This window comes from Suricata suricatta, chromosome 10 (assembly GCF_006229205.1).
Source record: "Suricata suricatta isolate VVHF042 chromosome 10, meerkat_22Aug2017_6uvM2_HiC, whole genome shotgun sequence".
In the NCBI taxonomy this organism is placed as follows: Eukaryota; Metazoa; Chordata; class Mammalia; order Carnivora; family Herpestidae; genus Suricata; species Suricata suricatta.
Genome location: NC_043709.1, coordinates 8313924 through 8336000, shown reverse-complemented (window position 1 = coordinate 8336000; position 22077 = coordinate 8313924). Strand labels below are relative to the sequence as shown.

Here is a 22077-nt window from a genome sequence, read left to right as displayed (position 1 = left end):
CACCCGGCCCTGCGAGGGCTCCAGGGACGAGGGGCCGCCGCGGGCCGCGCCGCTGCACGCTCCGCAGGCCCACCACGTGCACCACGGTCCCCACCTGGCGCACCGCCACCGCCACCACCGCCGGACGCTGTCCCTCGACACCAGAGACTCGATGGACCTGGCCGAGCTGGTGCCCGCCGTGGGCACCCACCCCCGGGCCGCCTGGAGGGCAGTGGGCCCGGCCCCCGGGCACGAGGACTGCAATGGCAGGATGCCCAGCATCGCCAAGGATGTCTTTACCAAAATGGACGACCGCCGGGACCGCGGGGAGGACGAGGAAGAGATGGACTACGTGAGTGGGCGCGGGGTGTAGGGGCGGGGCCCGGAGCCCGAGGGGCGGGGCTAGAGTGAGGTGGGACTTGAGGAGGGCGAGCAGGGGGCGGGGCCGGAACTGCCCATCCCGGCGAACCTCCCCAAACACATCCCTGCCTGGCTGGTGGAGATCTCCTCGCCTTTCCTGGGCGGGGCGAGGGTTCTGGTCTCCCTGGCAGAGATCGAAGGTCATGGGGGGGGCGGGGGGGGGCCCAGGCTGGTATGTGGCTGGGGTGAGCGGAGACGGCGCAGCTCTGCACTCCATCTTTGCCTTCCAGACCCTGTGCTTTCGCGTCCGCAAGATGATCGATGTCTACAAGCCTGACTGGTGCGAGGTCCGCGAGGACTGGTCTGTCTACCTCTTCTCCCCTGAGAACAGGTGGGCGAGGCCGGGCTTGGTGTGACGTTAGAGTAGCGGGTTGGCATGCCTGGGAGGAAGAGACACCTGCCGAGCCAGGCAAGGCTACTGGTGGCGGCTCCTCTGTACTCCCAAGGGCCTTCCCAGCCCTGTAGTGGAGGGTCTGCAGGGCTTGGGGAGGGGCTTGGTGTTCATGCAGGAGCGGGGGGTGGGGGCTTCCTGGGCATCCCTAGTCTAGGCCATTCCTGTGCTGGCACTGGGTCGGACAAATCAAGTAGCCTGGGGTGCCCACACTCCGGAGGGGGCGTCAGTAGGCCTGGAGGAGGAGGAGACCTTTGTGCTGGGTTTTGAAGGCTCTATAGATAGCATCCCACGAGGTGAAGCAGGGGTTGTGAGGAGGTGAAGATGGTCCAGGCAGAGGGAGCAGCCTGAGGGAAGGCCTGAGGGCAGAAGCTGAGGGAGGTCCAGGCACAGAGCTTTGAAGCAGTGTTCGAAAGGCCTTGAGTGCCAGGGCAGTATGGATGCCCTTTATCCTGTGGTGCCCTGTGCTCAGGGGAGGCAGCTCTGAGGGGCACCTGAGCAGATACGAAGGCACCACCTGTTGTGTGGCCCCAGAAGAGAGATGTCAGCTCCTCTAGGCTACCCTAGTCCCCATGTGCGTCTGGGCTACTCTGGGGCAGGGGGCAAACTGACACTCGTGCGCTCCTGCCCACCCTGCCCAGGTTCCGAGTTCTGTGTCAGACCATCATCGCCCACAAGCTCTTCGACTATGTTGTCCTGGCCTTCATCTTTCTCAACTGCATCACCATCGCCCTGGAGAGGCCCCAGATTGAGGCCGGCAGCACCGTGAGTGGCCACAGCCTTCGGGCGGAGCAAGGGACAAAGAGGAGGGGCAGGCCACCGGGGCTGCTGTGGGACGCTGTGCAGGGCTGAGGGGGCTAGGAGAGCTCAGCCAGGCCCCACAGCAGGCGCCATGGCGGGGGGTGGGGTGGGTGAGAGAGGGGGCCACCACCTGAGACAGAAGCAGCAGCAGGGTGCCCCTTGGCTGGGCAGTTCTGGGAGCCCCCCCAGCCCACGGTACTCCTTTCTTTCAGGAGCGTATCTTCCTCACTGTGTCGAACTACATTTTCACAGCCATCTTCGTGGGCGAGATGACACTGAAGGTAGCTTCCAGCCTCACCTGGGACCCTCTCCCACCCCCAGCTTGGGGGCCCCTGGCTCTGGGCAAGCCCCTCCAAAAGCTTGTCACTCACTTCCCCCTCAGACACATTCTACAGAGGGCCTCGGAGCCCCCCCCCACCTCCACTAGGTGCCAGCCCCTAGGTTGGGCTCCAGGGACCCAGAGGGGGTCCCTCTCCAGAGCTCACATCCTGCGGGAAAGGCGAGTGCAGGGAAACATTTACAGTGTAATGGAGGTACTTGCTGGAGGGGTGCGGCACAGGGGAAGGATCCCTTTCCGGATGCTTCCCAGAGCACTTGACTTTGAATTGCGTTTGCCGGATATGCGGGAAGTAGAGAATGGGGCTCCCTGCCCGGCCTGTCTTAGGGGGACAGTGGGGTACCTGACCCCTGCCAGACCATCCTTGCAGCTTTCTGCCTGACTGCCACCCGCCTCCAGCCTCACCTGATTTCGCCCCGCCCCCTCACTGAGGCCGGCTACCCCGTCCCACCCCCAATCACGAAGCCTGGCTCACCCCGCCCATCGCCCCGCCCCTAGGTTGTCTCGCTGGGCCTGTACTTTGGCGAGCAGGCGTACTTGCGTAGTAGCTGGAATGTACTGGATGGCTTTCTCGTCTTCGTGTCAATCATTGACATAGTGGTGTCTGTGGCCTCAGCGGGGGGAGCCAAGATCCTAGGGGTCCTTCGAGTCCTGCGGCTCCTGCGCACCCTCCGGCCCTTGCGGTGAGGACCCTATGCCCCTGGAGGGGGGAATCCCTGCACGTTCTAGGGAAGTGCCCGAGGTCTAAGTGGACTTCTGAGTCTGGCCTCCTTACCCCATCCTTCCTCTGAAAGCATATGCCAGATTAGCGGGGACAGGGACCAGGCTGTTGATGCTGCTCCTGGGGGTGGAGTCGGGAGACCCTGGGGAGAGGGGTGCTGGAAAGGCGGGGCTGAAGGTGGTGGCTCCCAGGACTGCTTAGCACTTTCTGTGTGTCCCTGGGTGGCTCACTGCCATTGCTGGCCCTCAGTCTCCAGATAATGGTGTGGTATGGAACCCAGGGGGCGTTAGGTTAGGGCATAGTTCCCTGCTGTGCATATAGATGTGGGGTCTGCTCTGGTGACTCTGGGCAGAGTGGGTGCTGTCTCCAGACATGGCTGTGGACTCATGCTGCCTCCACCCCTTTCTGCCTCCAGAGTCATCAGCCGAGCGCCTGGTCTGAAGCTGGTGGTAGAGACCCTCATCTCGTCCCTCAAGCCCATTGGCAACATCGTCCTCATCTGCTGTGCCTTCTTCATCATCTTTGGCATCCTGGGGGTGCAGGTAAGGGATGCTCAGGCCGGGCAGGTGCTGAGGTGAACTCCATGGTCGGGGAAGAGGCTCTATATTTCCTGTTCAACTCTTCTGACCTTGAGTTGACCAACCTGCGGGCTCAGGTGGCCCCAGCAGAGCGCTCACGTCCCTACCGGTGGTGAGCTCCCAGTCCAGGGAGGGCGGCAGACACGGACCTCAATATCTGAGTACAAAGGAGCCTAGGCAGATGGGACTATAAATGGTCCAAGCTACCCAGAAACACAGGGCTGGTGGGGGCAAGAGAGAAAGCACCCAGAAGGCAGTGGCCTTGGCACTGGGCCTTGAGGAAGTGATGCCTGGGGTCATGGTGGGCGGAAGGTGGTTTGGGGAGGGTGTGCATGTGTGTGGAGGTGAGCTCAGGAGCTCTGGCTGGCATAGAAACGTGAGCCAGATGGTGGGCTGAGCCAAGGAAAGATCTGGAACAGCAGCTGAAGAGTTGGGGCCAGTTTCTCTGGGGTAGAGACCTTGGAGAGTCTTGGACCCAGGCAGGGCCTTGAGCTGACTCGGATTTTGGCTTGGAGCTCAGGAGCCTTAGGGTCGGACAGGGAGGAGGAGTGAGGCAGATCATAAAAGTATGTGACAGAGGAATGGCCAGAATGACCTGGGCCCTCTGGGATGCCGAGACTTTCCTCTTTCTTGCGCCGAGGCCCCCAGGCTCCTCACCTGCTTGCAGCTGTGGCTGCCAAGGGGCTCTGGGCACAGGTGTCCTTCGGGGCTGCTGAGAGGTCTGTAACAGCCTGGGCCGCCTGGGCAGGAGGGGGTGGTGTGGCCTCCATGTGGACAGTGACGCTGCCCCCTCCTGGGTCCCTAGAGAGGGTCCCTTTCCTTCTCCCTCCCACCCTTGGGGATACGCAGACAACCTTCTGTTGGGTCCCCACCCACATCCCCAGGACTGAGGGGAGGTGTGAGGAAGAGCCGGAAATCAGACAGACCAAGGGCGTGAAACTTGGCTCTGCTGCTTTCTAAACCTCCTAAGACTTTGGGGAAATTACCTAACACCACGGGGCCTCAGTCTGCTCATCTGAGTGATGGGCTGAGAGGAGCCCTACCTCATGTGGGGGACTCGGTAGGATGGTGCGGTCAAGTGCTTGGTCCAGGCTGTGCACAGACGGAGTGACCCTGCGGGCCGGGCCTCTCTTCTCATGTGTGCTGCCCTCACCCCCCACCCTGGGAGCTTCGGCAGACCTGTCGCTAACCCTGCGGTCCTTCCTCACCGCCCCCTCCAGCTCTTCAAGGGCAAGTTCTACCACTGTCTGGGCGTGGACACCCGCAACATCACCAACCGCTCTGACTGTGTGGCTGCCAACTACCGCTGGGTCCACCACAAGTACAACTTTGACAACCTGGGCCAGGTGAGAGCCACCCGCATAGCCCCTGCCCTGCCCCGCCCCCGTGGATGGGGGTGCCAGCTCTTCAGTGCCCACAGCCAGGCCTGACCCTGTGACTTCTTCTTTCCAGGCCTCCATTTTCTCTTCTGCAAAATGGGTGGGGGTGGAACTCACCTCACAGGTAGATGAGGCTTCGAGATCCTGAGTGCAGAGTGTCCCAGGAGTACCTAGCGCTTAGTAGGTGCTTCAGTGAACATTGGGTCCTGGTGACCCCACCCCTCACCCAGGGGACCCAGACAAGAGTTTTACAGACAGCCAGACCTGGATGTAAATCTCGGTTCTGTGCCACTTATTGTGGGTGTCGGCTCTCTGAGCCTCAGTTTCCTCATCTGTAAAATGGGAATATGACAGCCTACCAGGCAGGCAGTGGTGACAAAGTGTAGCAGAGTCCCTGGCCCTGGGGGCAGAGGGCGGTTTCCGCTTCCAGTACCCATCTACTTTACTCTCCACCTCAGCGGACAGCAGGCCTCCTGCCCAATTCCAGCTTTGCCTGGGGGCCTGCCAGGCTTGACCCATCAAGTAGTGCCCTAGATGAGAGCCCCCACCTGGCTGCCTCCAAAGAGCCTTATCCCCCGCTTCCACATCCGCAATTACTGTTTGTTTAGGGCCCACCCAGGGGACTGGAGGGATCAGATGGGGTGAGCCTTCCCCAGGTCACACAGGGAGGGAGCAGGGTCCAGGTGCGTGTGACCCAGGGGACCCTCTGGCTGGAGGCCTTAGAAACTCTCCTCTTAGGTGACCAGGGATCCTACTCCTCTTGCCCCCGGGGAGGGGCCAGGGGCCACTGAGGAGCAGTGAGAAGGCAGGGAGAGGGGGTCAGGAACTGGCACACAGGAGCTCCCCATCGCCCTCAGATTTCCACAAGCAGTGCATTTAAGTTGTTTGCAACTCAATGGTTGACAAAACAGAGGTTTTATTTTATTTATTTATTTTTTTAATAATTTTTAAAAATTATTTACTCTGAGAGACAGACAGAGACAGTGCGAGCAGGAGAGTCAGAGAGAGAGGGAGACACAGAATCTGAAGCAGGATCCAGGCTCTGAGCTAGCTGTCAGCACAGAGCCTGATGCGGGGCTCAAACCAACGAACTGTGAGATCATGACCTGAGCCTAAGCTGGACGCTTAACTGACTGAGCCACCCAGGTGCCCCAAAACAGAGGTTTTAAAAAACAGATGTCCCCCCCCAAAAAAAAAACAAAACCAGAAAAAAAACCAGATGTCCCAAGAGGCCAAGGGAAAGCCTGGGAGGCCTTTTTATGAGGTTGTTCCTGACTCTCTGACCTCAGCGCCAGGCCCCAGGCCCTGCTCTCATGGAGCATCCCTCGTCCTTTCCCACTCTGGGCATGCTTGATGCCAGGCTGAGACCCCTGGACCTGGAAGTCAGGTGTTCTCAGTGTGCAGAGCCATCAGGGGAGGTACAGCATGGCCCAGGGCCTTCCTTGCTGGCCCGTCACCAGCTGTGTGCCCTCAGGCAGATTCCAGCATCTTGGGTCAGTGTCCTCATCTGTGACTAGGGAAGTGATAGCCAGTCTGTGATTCTCAGTCCAGGCTCTGTACTCCAGGCCCCGGTGAGCCCCTGGATCACATTTGCCCCTTGGCATGTGAGGACTTCGTGCCTCTCCCGGGCAAGGAGGGCTCCCTGGGCGTCCCTTGCTGTGACCTCTTCCTGGGCCTGAACCTGTTCCATGCAGCCCTCAGGACCATTCCCACCTGGAAGGGAGGAGGATGACTCTGTGCTCTGGATGGATGGGAAGGGGCCAGTGCAGGGCAGGAGACCCACTTCCCACCCTGGGGCCCTGGACTGCAACAAATGAACAAGTGTTCTGGAAGCATGGGGGAGGGTGGAGGCAGCTGCTAGAGCCGGGTGTGTGACTTCCGGTCAGGCCCTGGTGGTCTGATGTCAGCGCACTGGGGCTTTGCCAGATCAGCACTGGTACCTTTACGGAGCCCCTGCTGTGTGTGAGGCTCTGTGCTGTGGTCCTGGGACCAGCCCACGGTCCTGTGCAGGGGACACGAGCATGCTTCAGCCTGCCGTCCGTGTAGGAGCCTTGGCTGGTGTCTCCTGGGCATCACTTCCATGTAAAGTCTCACATAAGTGAGAGTAATTATTGCCATTTATAGACAAGGAAGCTGGGGCCCAGAGAAGTTGAGAAACTTGCCCCAAGCCCCCGGCCAATGAGTGGCAGAGCTTGGGCTGTGCCCAGGCCTCCTGTTTCCAGGTGCCAGAGGCAAGCTTGGGGTGATGGCGGCAGGGCCCCTTCTGTTTTTGAGGAACCTTGACCCTCCCAGCAGACCTGGCGGGCAGGCCCACATTTCGTGGGTGAGGGGAAAGAGTTAGTTTCAGAACTGAACCCAGGACTCCTGGTCTAACCCTCAGGCCCTTGCAGCAGTGCCTTCTGGGTATATATCAAGCACATAGTAGGTCCTCAGGAAGAGTTTCTTGTCGTCCTCGGGGAAGGCCTCCGTGTCTCTCTGCCTCCTGGAGGATGGGACAGGAGCCACCCGCACTGCACCCACCACCCATGCCTTCCCCTTCCCGTGTCTTCCAGGCCCTGATGTCCCTCTTTGTCCTGGCCTCCAAGGACGGCTGGGTGAACATTATGTACAACGGACTGGATGCTGTCGCCGTGGACCAGCAGGTGCGGGGGGTGCTGGGGCCTGGCCAGGAGGCAGTGGGGGTGGAGAGGACATGGTGTCTTTGGGGCCCAGCTGTCTGAAACTGATGTCGGCAGGACCCAGAGCCCTGGCGTCTCCTGCCGTCCACCAGGGCCCACCCCTCACCATCCTAGTCCGGGTCGTTGCTCCGAAGTCATTGCTCCCTTTGCTTTGGCAAATCCCCCTGCTGGGCAGGGATAGTGCTCCAAGCTGGCCTCTGTGCAGAGGGTCAGAGCCTTGTGTGGGTCAGGAGGAGGAGGAGAGGGGCAGCGGGACAGCAGACGCAGGCCTGAAGCAAGAGGGTGCCATGTTCAGGGATCTGTGAGTCGAGGGCAGGAGGTGGTGGAGGGTGTAAGCAGGGCGGCAAGGTCAGGAGGCCTCCCGCGTGAGCCAGGGCAAGGACCGGAGTTTGGCTGTGGGCAGTGGATGGGTGTCCGGGAGGCTGTGAGAGCCAGGGCCTGCTTTGTGGGAGCTTCCTGTGCCCCGCGCCACCCCCGTGGCCTGCCTTAGCCCCATCTGCTCCCCGCAGCCGGTGCCCAACCACAACCCCTGGATGCTGCTCTACTTCATCTCCTTCCTGCTCATCGTCAGCTTCTTCGTGCTCAACATGTTCGTGGGCGTCGTGGTGGAGAACTTCCACAAGTGCCGGCAGCACCAAGAGGCCGAGGAGGCTCGGCGGCGCGAGGAGAAGCGGCTGCGGCGCCTGGAGAAGAAGCGCCGGAGTGAGTGGGTGATCGCAGGGGGCGGGCCACCCCCCCAACCCAGGCCTCCTCTGCCTGCGACCCCAGTCCTCCCGGTGCAGCGGCCGAGGCCTGGGTCTCACCACAGCCCCTGGGCCTTGGGAGCAGGGAGGGAACAGAGGGTAGGCTCTGTTCTGCCCCTGGCCCCGCCCCTTTCCTCAGCATCTGCCTGTCCCGGGGACCACATCCCCTGTTGGTGTCCACCCGGAGTCCACTGGCGACTCCCCCGTGGCTCGGTCCAGCAGAGGTCAAGGGCCTGGACACCTAGCCCTGAGCTGTGGGACCCCTGTAGCAGCAGCCGAGGAGCCCCTGTGTGCCCTGTGGGCATGTTTGGGGTAGATGGGGACAGTCATTGTCCTGCCCTCCTTGCTGCCTTCCCCCACCTCTTACCCCTTTTCCTTGTGGTCCCCTGGCGGGGGGAGGCCTGAGGCTGGCTCTCAAGGCCTGAGGTGTTCTGATATCACTCCCCTTGCTCTCTCCCTCCCCTTTGCTGTTCCCTCCCCACCTTGCGTCCCCCTGCAGAGGCTCAGCGTCTACCCTACTATGCCACCTACTGTCCCACCCGGCTGCTTATCCACTCCATGTGTACCAGCCACTACCTGGACATCTTCATCACCTTCATCATCTGCCTCAATGTGGTCACCATGTCCCTGGAGCACTACAATCAGCCCACGGTGAGCCCCAGTCCCAGCCTGAGGTCACATGGGAGCGTTGGGTCCTCAGCAGGACCCGGGGCCAGGGTGAGGCAGGAGGGGCTGAGCAGCACCCCCATTTGGGGTCCTGTGCCAGGAAGCTCATGGCATGGTGGGACAAATGAAAGGGAAATGTCCCTTATTCCTGGCGAGCTGGGAGGTGACATTTGGGCCCAGTCTTTAACATGGGTACCCATGGCAGTGGTGCATTACACTACACACTACACACATTGACTTTAACGCTCACAGCAGCGCAGGATGGGGGAAGGGCCTTTCTCTGTATTTTGTAAATGAAGAAACTGAGGCTCAGAAAAACCATGCTACCCAAATAACTCAGCCTGTAAGCAGCAGAGCCAGGACTGGAACTTAGGTTTGCATTCAGGGCCTGCTCCATGGGCATATGGAACCTGGGGGAAGGGCATTCCAGGCAGCAAGACCATTGGAGGCAAGCACTGGCATGGGAGAGGATGACCTGTTCCCGGCTGGTTCCCAGCCCTGTTGGTGAGGGGCATGTGAGGAGCATGTGAGGCCAAGTGCCTTCTAAAAAGGCTCAGCTTATTTGGAGCTGGGGGATAGGGAACAAAGGGTGAGGCAGAGCTTCCGTGTAAGGAATTTATATCTTAACTTTAAATGATAGAAAAGGGATATTATAAATGCAAGGAAAGGGAAGGCTCCCATTGGCAGAATGAAGAGTACTTGTAGAACCTCCAAATTAACATGAAGAAGTAGAATGAAATATAAAGTATTTCTTATGGGCTCAGCACTGGGATATTACCTCATTTAATGTGTACAGTAACTTTTTGAAGTGGGTACTATTATCCCTCATTCACAGATTTGGAAACTAAATCCCAGAGAGATCCGGAGACTTGTCCAAGGTCACATAGTAGATAGGTAATATGTGTCAGGTGAGGAGGATTCATCTCTAAGCAGTCTGGTTCTTAATTAACCATGACCCTTAACCATTACCTCGTACTGCCTCCAAAGAGGGGTAACTGGGCCAGGCCAGCAGAAATAAGGAAGAAGAAACAGCAGTGTAGAACAAATGTAATTAATTAAAATGGAAGGAATAAAAGCAGATATATAAACCATTTCACTAGATGTAAATGGACTATATTCTCTCCTTGAAAGGCAGAGACTTTATTTTTAAGTTTATTTATTTATTTTGAGAGAGCAGCATGAGTGGGAGAGGGGCAGAGAGAGAGAGGTAGCCAGAATCCCAAGCAGGTTCTGAACTGTCAGCACACAGCCCCCCGACTCAGGGCTCGATCTCACAAACCGCGAGATTATGACGAGAGCTGAAGTCAAGAGTCAGATGTTTAACCAACTGAGCCACCCAGGTACGCCCCAAGGCAGAAAGACTTTCTGAGTGGAAGAAGGTGGTAGGAGGTCATGGGGTTTGGATCACGCTTCTCTTTGCCCCCTGTAGTCCCTGGAGACGGCCCTCAAGTATTGCAACTACATGTTCACCACTGTGTTTGTGCTGGAGGCTGTGCTGAAGCTGGTGGCGTTTGGGCTGAGGCGCTTCTTTAAGGACCGGTGAGCAGCTTAGCTGGGCTGGGGTGGCACAGAGTGGGCTGCAGGATGGGGAAGCAGTCTTGACCCCTGGAGAAGCCCGGAGCAGCCAGGGGAGGGGACCCAGTGTCTGGGCACTGATGGCAGGTGGCCCCCAGGAAGCGATTTTGGTCCCACCTGCTAGATGCGGGGCATTCTCCCAAGTCTCTTCAGCTCACGTCTCATGGGTTCTCCACAACCCACAGGCAGAGCGGGGCACACCTCACCCTAGTGCTTCTTTCCAGAGGGAACAAATAGGTTCATGGAAGTTGATGGATTAGCCCAAGGCTACGTGGAGGAAGCATCTGGCTCAAGATTCAGATCTAGAAGTCATAGCTCATTCCTCCTCTCTGGCAGGAGGCCAGAGATGTTTCTTCAGCCTGGTCAACCTCTTGCTTGAGGGATTGGAGGCTGTGATGGGGCAGAGAAGAAGCCAGACCCTAGCTAGTGGGGCTAGTAGGGAGGGTGGCCACTCCTGCCCCCACTGTGGGCCACAGCAGGAGGGTGGAGAGCTGGCTCCTCCTCCCAACCCAGGCATTTCTAAACCAGAGTGCCCCTCACCCTGCCTCCCGCTCCCGCCCTCCTCCGCCCGGCTGAGCAGGTGGAACCAGCTGGACCTGGCCATCGTGCTGCTGTCGGTCATGGGCATCACGCTGGAGGAAATTGAGATCAACGCAGCTCTGCCCATCAACCCCACCATCATCCGCATCATGCGGGTCTTGCGCATCGCTCGGGGTGAGGGGCAACGGTGATGGGGTGGGCCCAGGGAGGGAGCAGGATGGGGCTCCCATGAGGGGGTTGGGGATGGGCAGGGGGTGGGGCTTGTGGGCTGAGCACACACCAGACAAACACTTGCCCCCTGTGTGCACACACCCATCCTTGTCCACTGACAGCTCACTGCACCCCCACCTGCTCATAACACCAGGACCCATGCAGACCAGCCTCAGGCTGGGATGAAAGGAGCCCAGGGTAGCTGGGAAGAGACCAGAATGCAGTTCTAGTTCCTCATGGGCATGTGTCCCACACAGGCTGGGACACCCAGTCCTCACTGCTTCTCGAAACCCTCACTTCTGCCAGCAGCCCCCGCACCTCACCCCTACACTTCTTTCAAAAACCTCCTGCCTCAGCGGTGGCCTGGGTGCCTCTTGCTCTTCTACCTGCAGCAGCGCATTGCCTCCAGGGTCCGAGGTGGGGGAGAGGTGCAGAGAAATCCGGGGCCGTTGCACTGGAGCCCTCTTTAGCCACAGGGCAGGGAGAAATGTGGGTGCCCATTGGTCCCTTTTGCCTCATCTTGGTGAATTACGTGCTCACTGCCACACTTTGTTCCCATTGTGTGTGCCCTCCTCCTGGTGGTTTTCACACCGATGTCCATGCCTTGTGCACGCGTGTGTTTGTGCACACTCTCATTCAGCGGCACCTACGTTCTTCTGGCGTGGCATCGAAGAGCTGTCCCTTTGCTCACATGCTCCTCCGCTTTTCACCCTGCCTCCTCATTTACACATATATACACGTGCACACGCACGTTGCCACTGGCCCGGGCTGAGTGGGCCGGGCTGGATCTCACCCGCAGTGCTAAAGCTGTTGAAGATGGCCACGGGGATGCGGGCCCTGCTGGACACGGTGGTGCAAGCTCTGCCCCAGGTAAGAGCACCTCCTCCTGGCAGCCCACCTGGCTCTCACTGGTGTCACCCTGGTCTCCAATTCCTCTTCCTCCAGCCTGCCCAGAGCCAGGACCAAATCCTGTCTCCCATGAATCAGTTTGAAGGAGGGGCTGTGAGAGATGGAAAGGGCCCATTCTGCCTCTGTCTTCCTGACTTCGGGCGCTCACCAAGGCCTACTCTGTTCCCGGCCCTGAGCTGGGCTCTCAGGACCCATATTTTGCCCTCATGCATGGGAAGGACAGACTTCATGGGAAGGACAGATGTCTCAGCACAATGTAGGGAGGCCTGCCATGTGGTGGGAGAGAGGGGTGGGGTCCTGATGCTCCTTGGGGAAATCCGGGAAGGCGTCAGGGGACTTTGAGCTTGACCTTGTAGGGTGGCTTGGCAGAAGGAGGTGGTGATGTGAATGGGGGAGGTTCGGATATGACATTTTTGGAGGAGACATCATGAGACCTGACCTGGGTGGAAACCCTAGGACATAGGCAAGCACCCCCGCCCCTACCCCCCCCCAATCCACTGGTCAGTGGAAGGGAGATAGGATCAGGGCATCTGTCACCCTCCTGGGAAGTCTGCAGTCCCCCCCAGCCACTGTCCCTCCACTCAGGGTGACCTGTGCTCTGAGGTGAGCCTCATGCACATTCATTTATTCATTGTGACTCATCTAGTCTTCAGGAATTTTAAGCGTTTTAAAGGGCACAAATACTGCACGATAAAAATGAGGGTGAAAGACTAACCACCTGGGGAAGGTGGAAGAAAAGCCAATTCTCTCAGGGACCTTGGCTAAGGACGCTAGCGAGTTCCATTCTCATTTGGTGTGAGTGTCCCGGCAGCCTGCTTACAGAGGGAAAGCCACACGGGGCTCACCATCGGGTCTGGACGGAAAGCAAAAGGTGGCTGGGTGTGCCCTCAAAAAGATGTGGTTTTTCTTAACAGGAAATGCCTTCAGAGGAGTTTGGCGCATGGGAGCTGGGGGAGCTGGGCTGGGGGAGGAGTGCAGACGGGAGGGGGGTTGGTACCCTGACTCAAGGCACCTCGCCTGGTATCAAGGCCCAGTCCTCTGTGAGACCCGGGGCATGCAACTTAACTTCTCATGTCTCGGTTTCCTTGCCTGTGAAATGGGAATAACAGCAGTGCTTATCTTGAGGGGTGGTGTGGGGTTTAAAATGATTAAAGCGTATAAAGCAGTGCGCAGGACTTGGTTTATAGGGAGTGCCCTAAGAGCATCTGCTAGGGATGGGAGTGGGGAGCGTGTGTCCCCAACCCCTTGGCTTCCTAGACCTTCCTCCTTCCCCTTTCCCATGCCCTGACCCCTAGACAACCCTGAGCTTGTGCGGGGCACACGGAGATGCCCAGGAGGTCTGAGATTCCAGTAGGAAACACAACAGTAATCAGAATTACATTAGCACCTTATGAGATAGATGCCAAGTACCACGGAGCATGAGGGGCTTCCCTCTCATCATCTCTGAGCTGCCATATGGACGTGGCGCCTTGTCTCTTCCATTCCATGTAAAGTGGTATGGAAATGACACTTCCCACCAAGCCCTGCCTGATGCACAGGGAGGAGGCAGTAAGGAACCTGGGCTTTTAGGGGCGGGCCGGAGGCATTTCCAGGCAAAGACAGAGAGAGGGTCCTCCCTGCAGAGGGAACAGACTCTGCAAATGGAGTGTGATTTCTGTGTGGCTGGAGGCTGAGGTTGGAAGGTTAGGCTGGGAAGGAGTCCACAGGGCTGGGTCACAAAGGGCTTCGATGCCAGGGCAGCACACTCGGGCTTTATCCTGTGGGCAGTGGGCATCGTGAGACGTTCTGGATTTGGGAGGCTTTAAGCAGAGCTGCCTTTTAGAAGGTTGCGCCACTGACTGGGAGGTGAGTGGGTTGCACGAGCGGCTGGAGGAGGCAGGGAGGCCAGTGAGGAGGCTGCCGCTCAGGGAGATGCTGGGGGTGGAGGGAGGGATTGACGGGGAAGATGAGGTCGGCCCTGGTGCAGACCCGCTGCTCACCTGGGCCTGTGCCGGGAGGGAGGCTGACCAGAGGGCCGGGGCCACGCCCACGCCCTGGCTTGGTAGCTGCTGAGTCGTGCCCGGACTGTTGATGATTAGAGCATCTTTTAATTAGACACAATTGGTAGGATTGTAGAACAGCTCAGAAGGGAATCCTCCTCCGGGGCAGAGAAACGATAGGAGTTTGCGGCTGACATGGTTTACCCTTTAGCCGTTAATGCAAACCCCCTTCGGATTCTGTTCAGGCAGGCCTTCTGAGGGCTCTAGGAGGTATTTCATTTCCAGAGCGAGAATACGTTCGAGCCTTATCTTAACCATTGCCTGAGTTAAAGGCGGTCCCCAGCGTATGGATAGATTTGAAATAGGTTTGCAATCTGGGACGTTTTGTTCCCACAGGAGCGATGGGAGGTGGGTGGCTGGGTTTGCAGGAAGTTCTGGGGCTCACAATCCTGCGTGACTCCCGTGTTCGTGTCTCTCCACGGCCACGCCCCGTGCTGGCCTGAGGAAGCAGACTCAACTTAATACAGCCATGTCCCTGCTCTCAACGACTTCTCAGACCAGCCGGGGACAGTGACAGGGGTACCGCGGTTCCACTCACACTGTCAGACCACGTCCTGGTGGAGGGATCCAGGCGGGCTTCGTGGAGGAGGTAGCGTGGTCGCTGAGACTTCCCTCCCTCCCTCTCTGCGTTCAGGCAGGGGACCGTACCTACCACACACAGGTGTGGAGGAGCGGTTGTGAGCATGCAGTCAGCCAGCTGGATTTGAATTCCAGGCCTACCGCTTACTAGCTGCGTGACTTTGGGCACGTTACCTCACTACTCAGTACATTTATTTCTCAAGAATGGCGTAAAATGTAGCTCACAGATGGTTGTGTGGAGTAAGTGAGCTAGCACTCGAAGTGCTTAAGACCGGCGGCCCACAGGAAAGGCTGCACAGCATCTTGTTACTGTTCTGTGCCCCGCTCGGGACCTGGCCTCCCCGGGGAGGTCACCGTGGGGTGGCAGACATGGGCACGGGGAGCCTGCCCCTCAGGCTGGCCCCGCCCTGCCTGCTCTCCCCACAGGTGGGCAACCTGGGCCTTCTCTTCATGCTGCTTTTCTTCATCTACGCTGCCCTGGGGGTGGAGCTCTTTGGGAAGCTGGGTGAGTGACTCCTGCAGCAGACCTGGGCTGGGGGTGGTGGGGGGCGGGGAGAACGGCCTGGAGGAGGGCCTTGGCAGGGTGGGGAGCCTGGCACACCCACAGAGCGTCACATCAGGGTCTGTGTTGGGGAGATGCCCCCACAGCAGGCCCGTGGGCGGACAGGTGACCCTCGGCCATCTACACCTGCCCCGGGGGTGCAGTAGCTTTGGAGAGCGGCTAGCCAGGGTCCATCTGCGTTCTCTTGGCCTCTGCAGCACGGAGAGCAGTGGGCAGGGCACAGGCCGAGGGCCACATAGTCGGTGCCCACCCAGCCCTGGCCAGGGTTGGTTTCAGAAAGTGAGGTTCCCTTGAGGGCTGGCCCTCACCCCCGTGTCCTCTCTCTCTGAGGACCCGATACATGAGTGAGGGGAGGAGCCAGGCTCACCTGAGTCTGAGCGCCAGGTTGTGTGTGCCCTCCCTGACCTCAGTTTCTCCATCATGGGCTGGGCCTGGTCCACACGCACTTCCAAGGACAGGGGATTCTGGAGGCCCCGGTGCAGGGTGGGCTGGGCAGGGGACTCAGCAGTGACGCAGGGCTGACCTCCTCTCTCCTCTCAGTCTGCAACGATGAGAACCCATGCGAGGGCATGAGCCGGCATGCCACTTTTGAGAACTTCGGCATGGCCTTCCTCACACTCTTCCAGGTCTCGACTGGCGATAACTGGAATGGGATCATGAAGGTACCTGTGCGGCAGGAGAAATCAGTCTGGGTTCTGGGAGCAAGGCTCCTGACAGCTCTCGCTCCTGGCGCCCCTGCCTGCCCCACACCCCACTGCACATGGGAGGGGGTGCTGGTCACAGGGAAGCGGGGGGACCTGCCTGGGGGTCCAAAACCCAGTGAGATGGCGATGAGCCCAGAACGTGTTCTGTCAGCTCCTAACTGCCGCTCTCGGATAGGCGCTCCGAGTCTAGGGGACACGACTCTGCCCAAGGCCAGGACTTAGGGCCCGTAGCCCAGGGCTGGGGGCTATAGGGGCTCCTCCCTGGGGCTGCTCCTCACCCGGCGGAGGCTCCCTGGCTGTGGCCCACAGTCCCGCCTGGGCTGTGCAGAGCGGGGCTTGTGGAGGGCGGGGACGAGGCCCCGGGTCCTCACTGCCCCTCACCGCTGCAGGACACGTTGCGGGACTGCACCCACGACGAGCGCAGCTGCCTGAGCAGCCTGCAGTTCGTGTCGCCGCTGTACTTCGTCAGCTTCGTGCTCACGGCCCAGTTCGTGCTCATCAACGTGGTGGTGGCCGTGCTCATGAAGCACCTGGACGACAGCAACAAGGAGGCCCAGGAGGATGCCGAGATGGACGCCGAGCTGGAGCTCGAGATGGCCCACAGCCTGGGTCCCAGCCCGCGGCCGCCCACCAGCTCCCCGGGGGCGCCTGGCCGAGGCCCAGGCGGGCCGGGCGGCGGGGGTGACGCCGAGGGCCGCCTGTGCCGGCGCTGCTACTCTCCGGCCCAGGTGGGCAGGGGTGGAGAGGGCGCCAGGGTCGCCAAGGGTGGCACCGTGGGGCTGGAGGGGCAGCTGGGCCTCTGAGGCCTCAGCAGAGACCCCGGTCATTTTGGGCCCCAGCCTGCTCCACTTCGCCGAAGGGTGACCCTGTGATGAGGGGGTCAGGCCCAGGCCACGGGCCCAGAGAACCGGGAGGGCGGCTGTGCCTCGCCCACCCTGCAGTCCCGGGACCCGGCCGATAATCCCGCCTGTCCCCACCCCATCCCCGTCCGCCTAGGAGAACCTGTGGCTGGACAGCGTCTCTTTAATCATCAAGGACTCCTTGGAGGGGGAGCTGACCATCATCGACAACCTGTCCGGCTCCATCTTCCATCACTACTCCTCGCCAGCCGGCTGCGAGAAGTGTCACCATGACAAGCAAGAGGTGATGGCAGCCTCGGAGGGAGCCGGCACCCGCCCTGTGCTGGAGACAGCCTGAGGGAGGAGCCTGGGCTGACTTGGCCGAAGCTGGCCGGCTTCCAGGGGCGCTGGGTTTGGGGACAAGCGGACCAGCGTTGGCGTTCACAGCCCATGGCAATAAGCCTGCCTTCGGGCTCAGCCCAAGCCTGATGATTGTGTTGACCCCTCGCCCCCTGCCCCCCGCCCCAAGCATGGTGGCATAGCATCGGTGCTCAGCAGATCCCTGCACCCCTAACTATCTGCCTGTGTCTTTCTGGAAGACTGCTCCCACCCCATCCCACCCCTAGGGATGCACTGAGGCTGCCACCTCTCCCTGCAGGTGCAGCTGGCCGAGACAGAGGCCTTCTCCTTGAACTCAGACAAGTCCTCCTCCATCCTGCTGGGTGACGACGTGAGTTTGGAGGGTCCCACAACCTGCCCACTTGGCCCCAAAGACAGCAGGGTGAGCGCCCCCCAGGGGATTGTGGGCTAGCGGGGCGTCTTCCCGGCCAGCCAGCACACTGCTTCTTCCCAGTCCCCGCCATTTACGCCACACCTGCTGTGTGGTGGGCCCCCATCTCTTGGTGGTCAGATGAGGGCAGTGGGACTCAGAGAGGTGGAGTGGTTTATCTGAAGTCACACAGCGACGGGCCCAGCTAAGACCCCAATCAGGGCATTCAGTGGCCTCAGCCACTGCTTGTTTCTTTGGATATTTTTTATTCATTTACTGGGAGCCCCTCCATCCCAGGACAAACTCATGGGGCGGAGGGGCTCCAGGCTGAAGAGAACGGAGGGGAGTTGTACCGGATGTGAGTGAGTGCCTACTGTGTGCCAGATGCTTATACTCAGTTTCTATCTCTTGGGTCCTCGGGATTGGGAATTGGCCCCATTTAGCACCTCAGTAAATGAGGGCCCTGAAGAGTGAGGCGGCTTGCCCGCCTCACACAGCTGGAGGGGCAGAAGCTGGTCTCCAGGGCCGGGCCCCAGCTTCTGCCCCGAGGTCGGCAGACTGAGTCCTGGAGAGCCGGAAGGGCCACTGTGTCCAACTTGCAGACTCAGGCAGGAGAGGTCTGCCACTGAGCTTGTGACCTCAACGCAGAGGTGTAGGAGGAGCTGCTGAGGGGGAGGGGCACTGCCTGGCCTGAGCTAGGGGTGCAGTGGCCATGCCCCTGAGAGTCTCTTTCCCCTAGACTCCCAGGCAGCCCGGGTTTGGCACCACTGCCCCCAGGGCCCTCGTCTATCAGCTCCACCTTCTAGTTCCCCCTCTCATGCCCCCTCCATCCCCTACCTGAGAGCTCCTGCAGCCCCCTCCCCACCCAGCCTCTTCCTGCATCTCCCTGCACCCCTGGTGCTTCTCTCCCACACAGGATCTTGGGGTCACCGTTTCTGGGGCCTGGTTGGGCTTCAGCGGGTGTAGTCTGGTTTTATTCTGGACTCAAGAAGTCAAGGGGGTCCATCTGCCTTGGAAGGGGGCACTCCAGAGGGGCTTGCTGGGTGGGGTCACCTTTGCTGCAGGGCTGAGGAAAGGCTGGGGCCCAGGGAGTGCCGGAAGGACTTCCGGACAGCTTCTGGGTGCCAGACCCAGGAAGGAGGGGTTACCCTGTCATTTGTGGGTGTGGAAGTGGAGGCTTGGCAAAGGGAAGGGACCTACCCAAGACCATGCTCACAGGGAGGCCCCTGCAGTGCTCCACCTGTCTTCTGATCCCTTCACCAACCTGGACTTGACTTCTGTCCTGGGCCCAGGTCTGTAGCAGGCACTTGGCTACAGAGAGAGACAAGAAAGACCCTTGGGATTTCAAGGTCAAGAGAGGAGTGAGTAGGAAACCACCTCCTGCTTGGAACACCAGAGAGGGCTTCTTGGAGGTGGGGCCCTTTCACCTGGGTTTTGGAAGATGACAATTGTTGGCCAGGCGGAAGAGGCGTGGAGAAGGCCATCTTGGGCAGTGAGGGTGGCCCGAGCATAGGGCCATGGAACAGAGGTGTATAGGCGGCCGGGGCAGGCTCGGCCCTGTCCCCTTCTCCACCACCCTGACCCATCTCCCGCCCTTTCCTATAGGCTGAGCCGGATGCCCCTGAGCCCATGCCCGTGGGAGAGGTGGGCGAGTGCTTCTTCCCCTTGTCCAACACGGCCATCTCTTCGGATCCTGAGAACTTCCTGTGGGAGAGGGAGACTGCCCCGTCCAACCCCGTCCGGTCCTGGCTGAAACATGAGAGCAGCCGAGGTAAGGGAAGGGGTGGGGTGGGCCCCCCCAAGGTAAGGGAAGGGGTGGGGTGGGCCCCCCAGCTCCCCCCAGCTCCCCGCAGGCCCCCCAGCTCCCCGCAGCCCCCCTAGCTCCCCGCAGCCCCCCCAGCTCCCCGCAGCCCCAGCCCCCCAGCTCCCCGCAGCCCCAGTCTCTGGCAACTGCTTCAGAGGGGCCTGGCTGAGTGTTTTCCTTAGTGTCTTTGCTCACACTATTATTTCGAGTCCCGGAAGAACCAGATGGGTAAGAGGCAATAAAAGATAGGGCTCTCAGGTCTGATATAACCATGATAAAAGATCGAGAACCAAATAATACAGAGAGGTGAGTTACTAATTATACCGGAAGCCTGGGAGATTCACGCTGCGCTCCTAGGAGCTGTGGTGAAAAGGGAAACAGGTCACACAAAGCTCTCATTAAGCGGAAGGAAAGCTGCCAAATTATCGCAGTGTTTTTCTAGAGCTGAATTTGAGAAGTGTTTATCCCACAGAGCGTCACAGAAGGAGATGTGGGACAACAGAAAGCCTCACGTCCTCAGTGGCCCTTTTGTACAGTGTCCTGAAATGTGTACTTTGGCCCTACCTTCAGCATCCTGTGTGTGTGGTTTGGGCTTGTGGCCAGGCTGTGGGCACAGGGACAGGACTAAGTTCACCTTTCATCGCTTGGGTTCACCTTCCCCTCCAGTCCCCTTGGAGGCTGATGGGAATCTGGCTCCCCACCACTGGCTGGGGAGGAGCTCAGCAGAAAAGGGACCCCCCCAAGTCCCTGGGCCCACCCCAAGTACTTTTCTGGAAGGCATGGCATGGAGGGCCTTCCGGGAACTGGGGTTGGAATGACTTTTCCAAGGACTCTCTCTAAAGCCAACGGCTTTGATAGTTGAGGTGCCAAGACCCCAGACCCCAGACTTCTTGGCCCAGAAGTCAGGGCACAGGACCCAAGAGCCATTCTGATTGAATGAAATCCCATCCCCTTTAGTAAACCATTCATTTGTGTATTCCTTAAATAATGAGAAGGTATAGAATAGGACCCCCTCCCCCCGCTGGGGGCATTCAAGCTGTCTAGCCACCGTGGCTCTGTGCCAAGATCTGCCCTCCTTTCCCTCACCCTCTCCTTGCCCAGCAGAGCAGACCAGACAGGTGCAGCAGCGTTCTGTCTGCTCTGCCCGTCCAGTGTGGTGCCCATGCTGCCTGCCCTCCCAGAGGGGCCCCCAGGTTTGGCTGGACCCCAGGGGGTGTCTGGACCCTCAGAGGGTGGCTGATCATAACAGGCATCTGCTATGCACATGGTGCTGGGCTGGAGCCCACAGCTGCCCCTTGTCCTTACAGCCTTCTCTCTATCCCTCGAAGTAGGCCTATGGTCCCTCTTTCACAGAGGGAGGAAACCTGGGGTCCTTGAGCCTGGGTCCACTGGCTCTAAAAGCTTGCCTTGGCCCAGTGCCCAGGAGTCACAGGGGATGGCTCAGTATTTCTTTCTGGCCTCGAAATGGAGACACCAACTCTCAGAGAGGGAGACTTACCCCCGGTCTCACATTCAGTTCTCTGCCTGCTGGCCTAGAACCCAGCCTCCAGGGACCCAGCAGCCTGAGCCCTCTCCCAGCCTCCTCTCCTCCTTCCCCAGCTGCGCCCTCGAGTCCCTTCTCCCCGGATGCCTCCAGCCCGCTCCTGCCCATGCCTGCGGAGTTTTTCCACCCTGCTGTGTCTGCTAGCCAGAAGGGGCAGGAGAAGGTGGCTGGCGCTGGGACCCTCCCCAAGATTGCCCTGCAGGGCTCCTGGGCGTCTCTGCGGTCGCCGAGTGTCAACTGCACCCTCCTCCGACAGGTATGGGCACCTCTCCTTCTGCGGAACGTCTGAGTGTGAACTTGACATCCAGATGGAGGGACAGATGTGGGGATGGGAGGTCTGGCCTGTATACAGTATTGGCCAGAACAGCCTCCTGGGCAGGCAGAGGTCACAGAGCAGAAAGGCTCTGTGGGTACCAGGGCTCAGGGAGAAGCAGAAGCTGGCAGCAGAGCTGGACCTGGTGCTGGTCCCACTGCTGACCCCAGCTGTGTGCCAGGCTGTGGGCTAGGCTGGGAGCCTGCAGCAGGCAACAGAATATGAAGTCCCTGTCCTGTGGCTGTGGCTTCCGCTTAGTGTGTGCATAGCAGGGGCTCGAGAGGGGAGATCAGAATAAGTGCATAAAATACATGCATACAAAGCACAGTTGATTTGAGAGTGATCCATGCCAGAGAATGTTGCATCAGAAGGGGCTCTGGCCGGGAGCATTTCAAGGCTCTGGGGAGTCAGTGAGGGTTGAGTGTGGGTGTCTGGGGAAGAGATTTCCAGGCAGCAGCGCCTGGGGCTGAGGGTGGGGGCTGGGGGTAGAGGGAGGGCAAGGGGGAGATTGGTGGGAAGAAAGGCCCCAGAGGGGTGGGGTGTGACTGATGTGACTGCATTTGAGTAAAATGACCCTGGTTCCCAGCTGAGGACCCGGGGAGCCGGGGAGCCGGGTGAGGCAGGAGCCCAGTCAGAGGCCACCGCCAGTGCCGTGCATGAGAACCACCCAGAAGCGTGGAGGGGAGAGGCTGTGGGGTCCCGGGTGTACTCGGAAGGGAGTTCCTGAGGGTTGGGAGGGGCTGAACGTGCCTGGGTCCCTGGGACGGGCAGGCTGCTGGAGGGACGGGGGCTAGGGGACACTGCGCGGCCCCCCACACCCCCCCAGCCCCTGTCGCTTCCCTGCAGGCCACGGGGAGCGACACGTCGCTGGAAGCCAGCCGCAGCAGCTCTGCCGGTAGCCTGCAGACCACGCTGGAGGACAGCCTGACCCTGAGCGACAGTCCCCGGCGCGCTCTGGGGCCCCCGGCCCCCGCGCTGGGCCCGCGGGCCGGCCTGTC

At 59.8% G+C, this 22077-nt stretch overlaps 1 protein-coding gene across 1 annotated transcript in view; it reads left to right on the top strand.

Annotated features, from left to right (window-relative positions):
• CACNA1I (calcium voltage-gated channel subunit alpha1 I) overlaps positions 1-22077 on the top strand; it is a 123231-nt gene that overhangs the window by 92514 nt on the left and 8640 nt on the right. The window contains exons 18-38 of the mRNA XM_029955409.1: positions 1-331; positions 630-730; positions 1432-1555; positions 1804-1872; positions 2427-2611; positions 3065-3191; positions 4448-4573; positions 7159-7248; positions 7794-7986; positions 8527-8678; positions 10123-10232; positions 10849-10982; positions 11818-11888; positions 14972-15050; positions 15648-15769; positions 16201-16539; positions 16808-16954; positions 17309-17431; positions 19025-19190; positions 20823-21022; positions 21926-22074. The exon at positions 1-331 is cut by the window's left edge and continues 18 nt beyond it. Coding sequence (XP_029811269.1) covers positions 1-331; positions 630-730; positions 1432-1555; positions 1804-1872; positions 2427-2611; positions 3065-3191; positions 4448-4573; positions 7159-7248; positions 7794-7986; positions 8527-8678; positions 10123-10232; positions 10849-10982; positions 11818-11888; positions 14972-15050; positions 15648-15769; positions 16201-16539; positions 16808-16954; positions 17309-17431; positions 19025-19190; positions 20823-21022; positions 21926-22074 — 3138 coding nt within the window. The remainder of the gene's footprint in view (positions 332-629; positions 731-1431; positions 1556-1803; positions 1873-2426; positions 2612-3064; positions 3192-4447; positions 4574-7158; positions 7249-7793; positions 7987-8526; positions 8679-10122; positions 10233-10848; positions 10983-11817; positions 11889-14971; positions 15051-15647; positions 15770-16200; positions 16540-16807; positions 16955-17308; positions 17432-19024; positions 19191-20822; positions 21023-21925; positions 22075-22077) is intronic.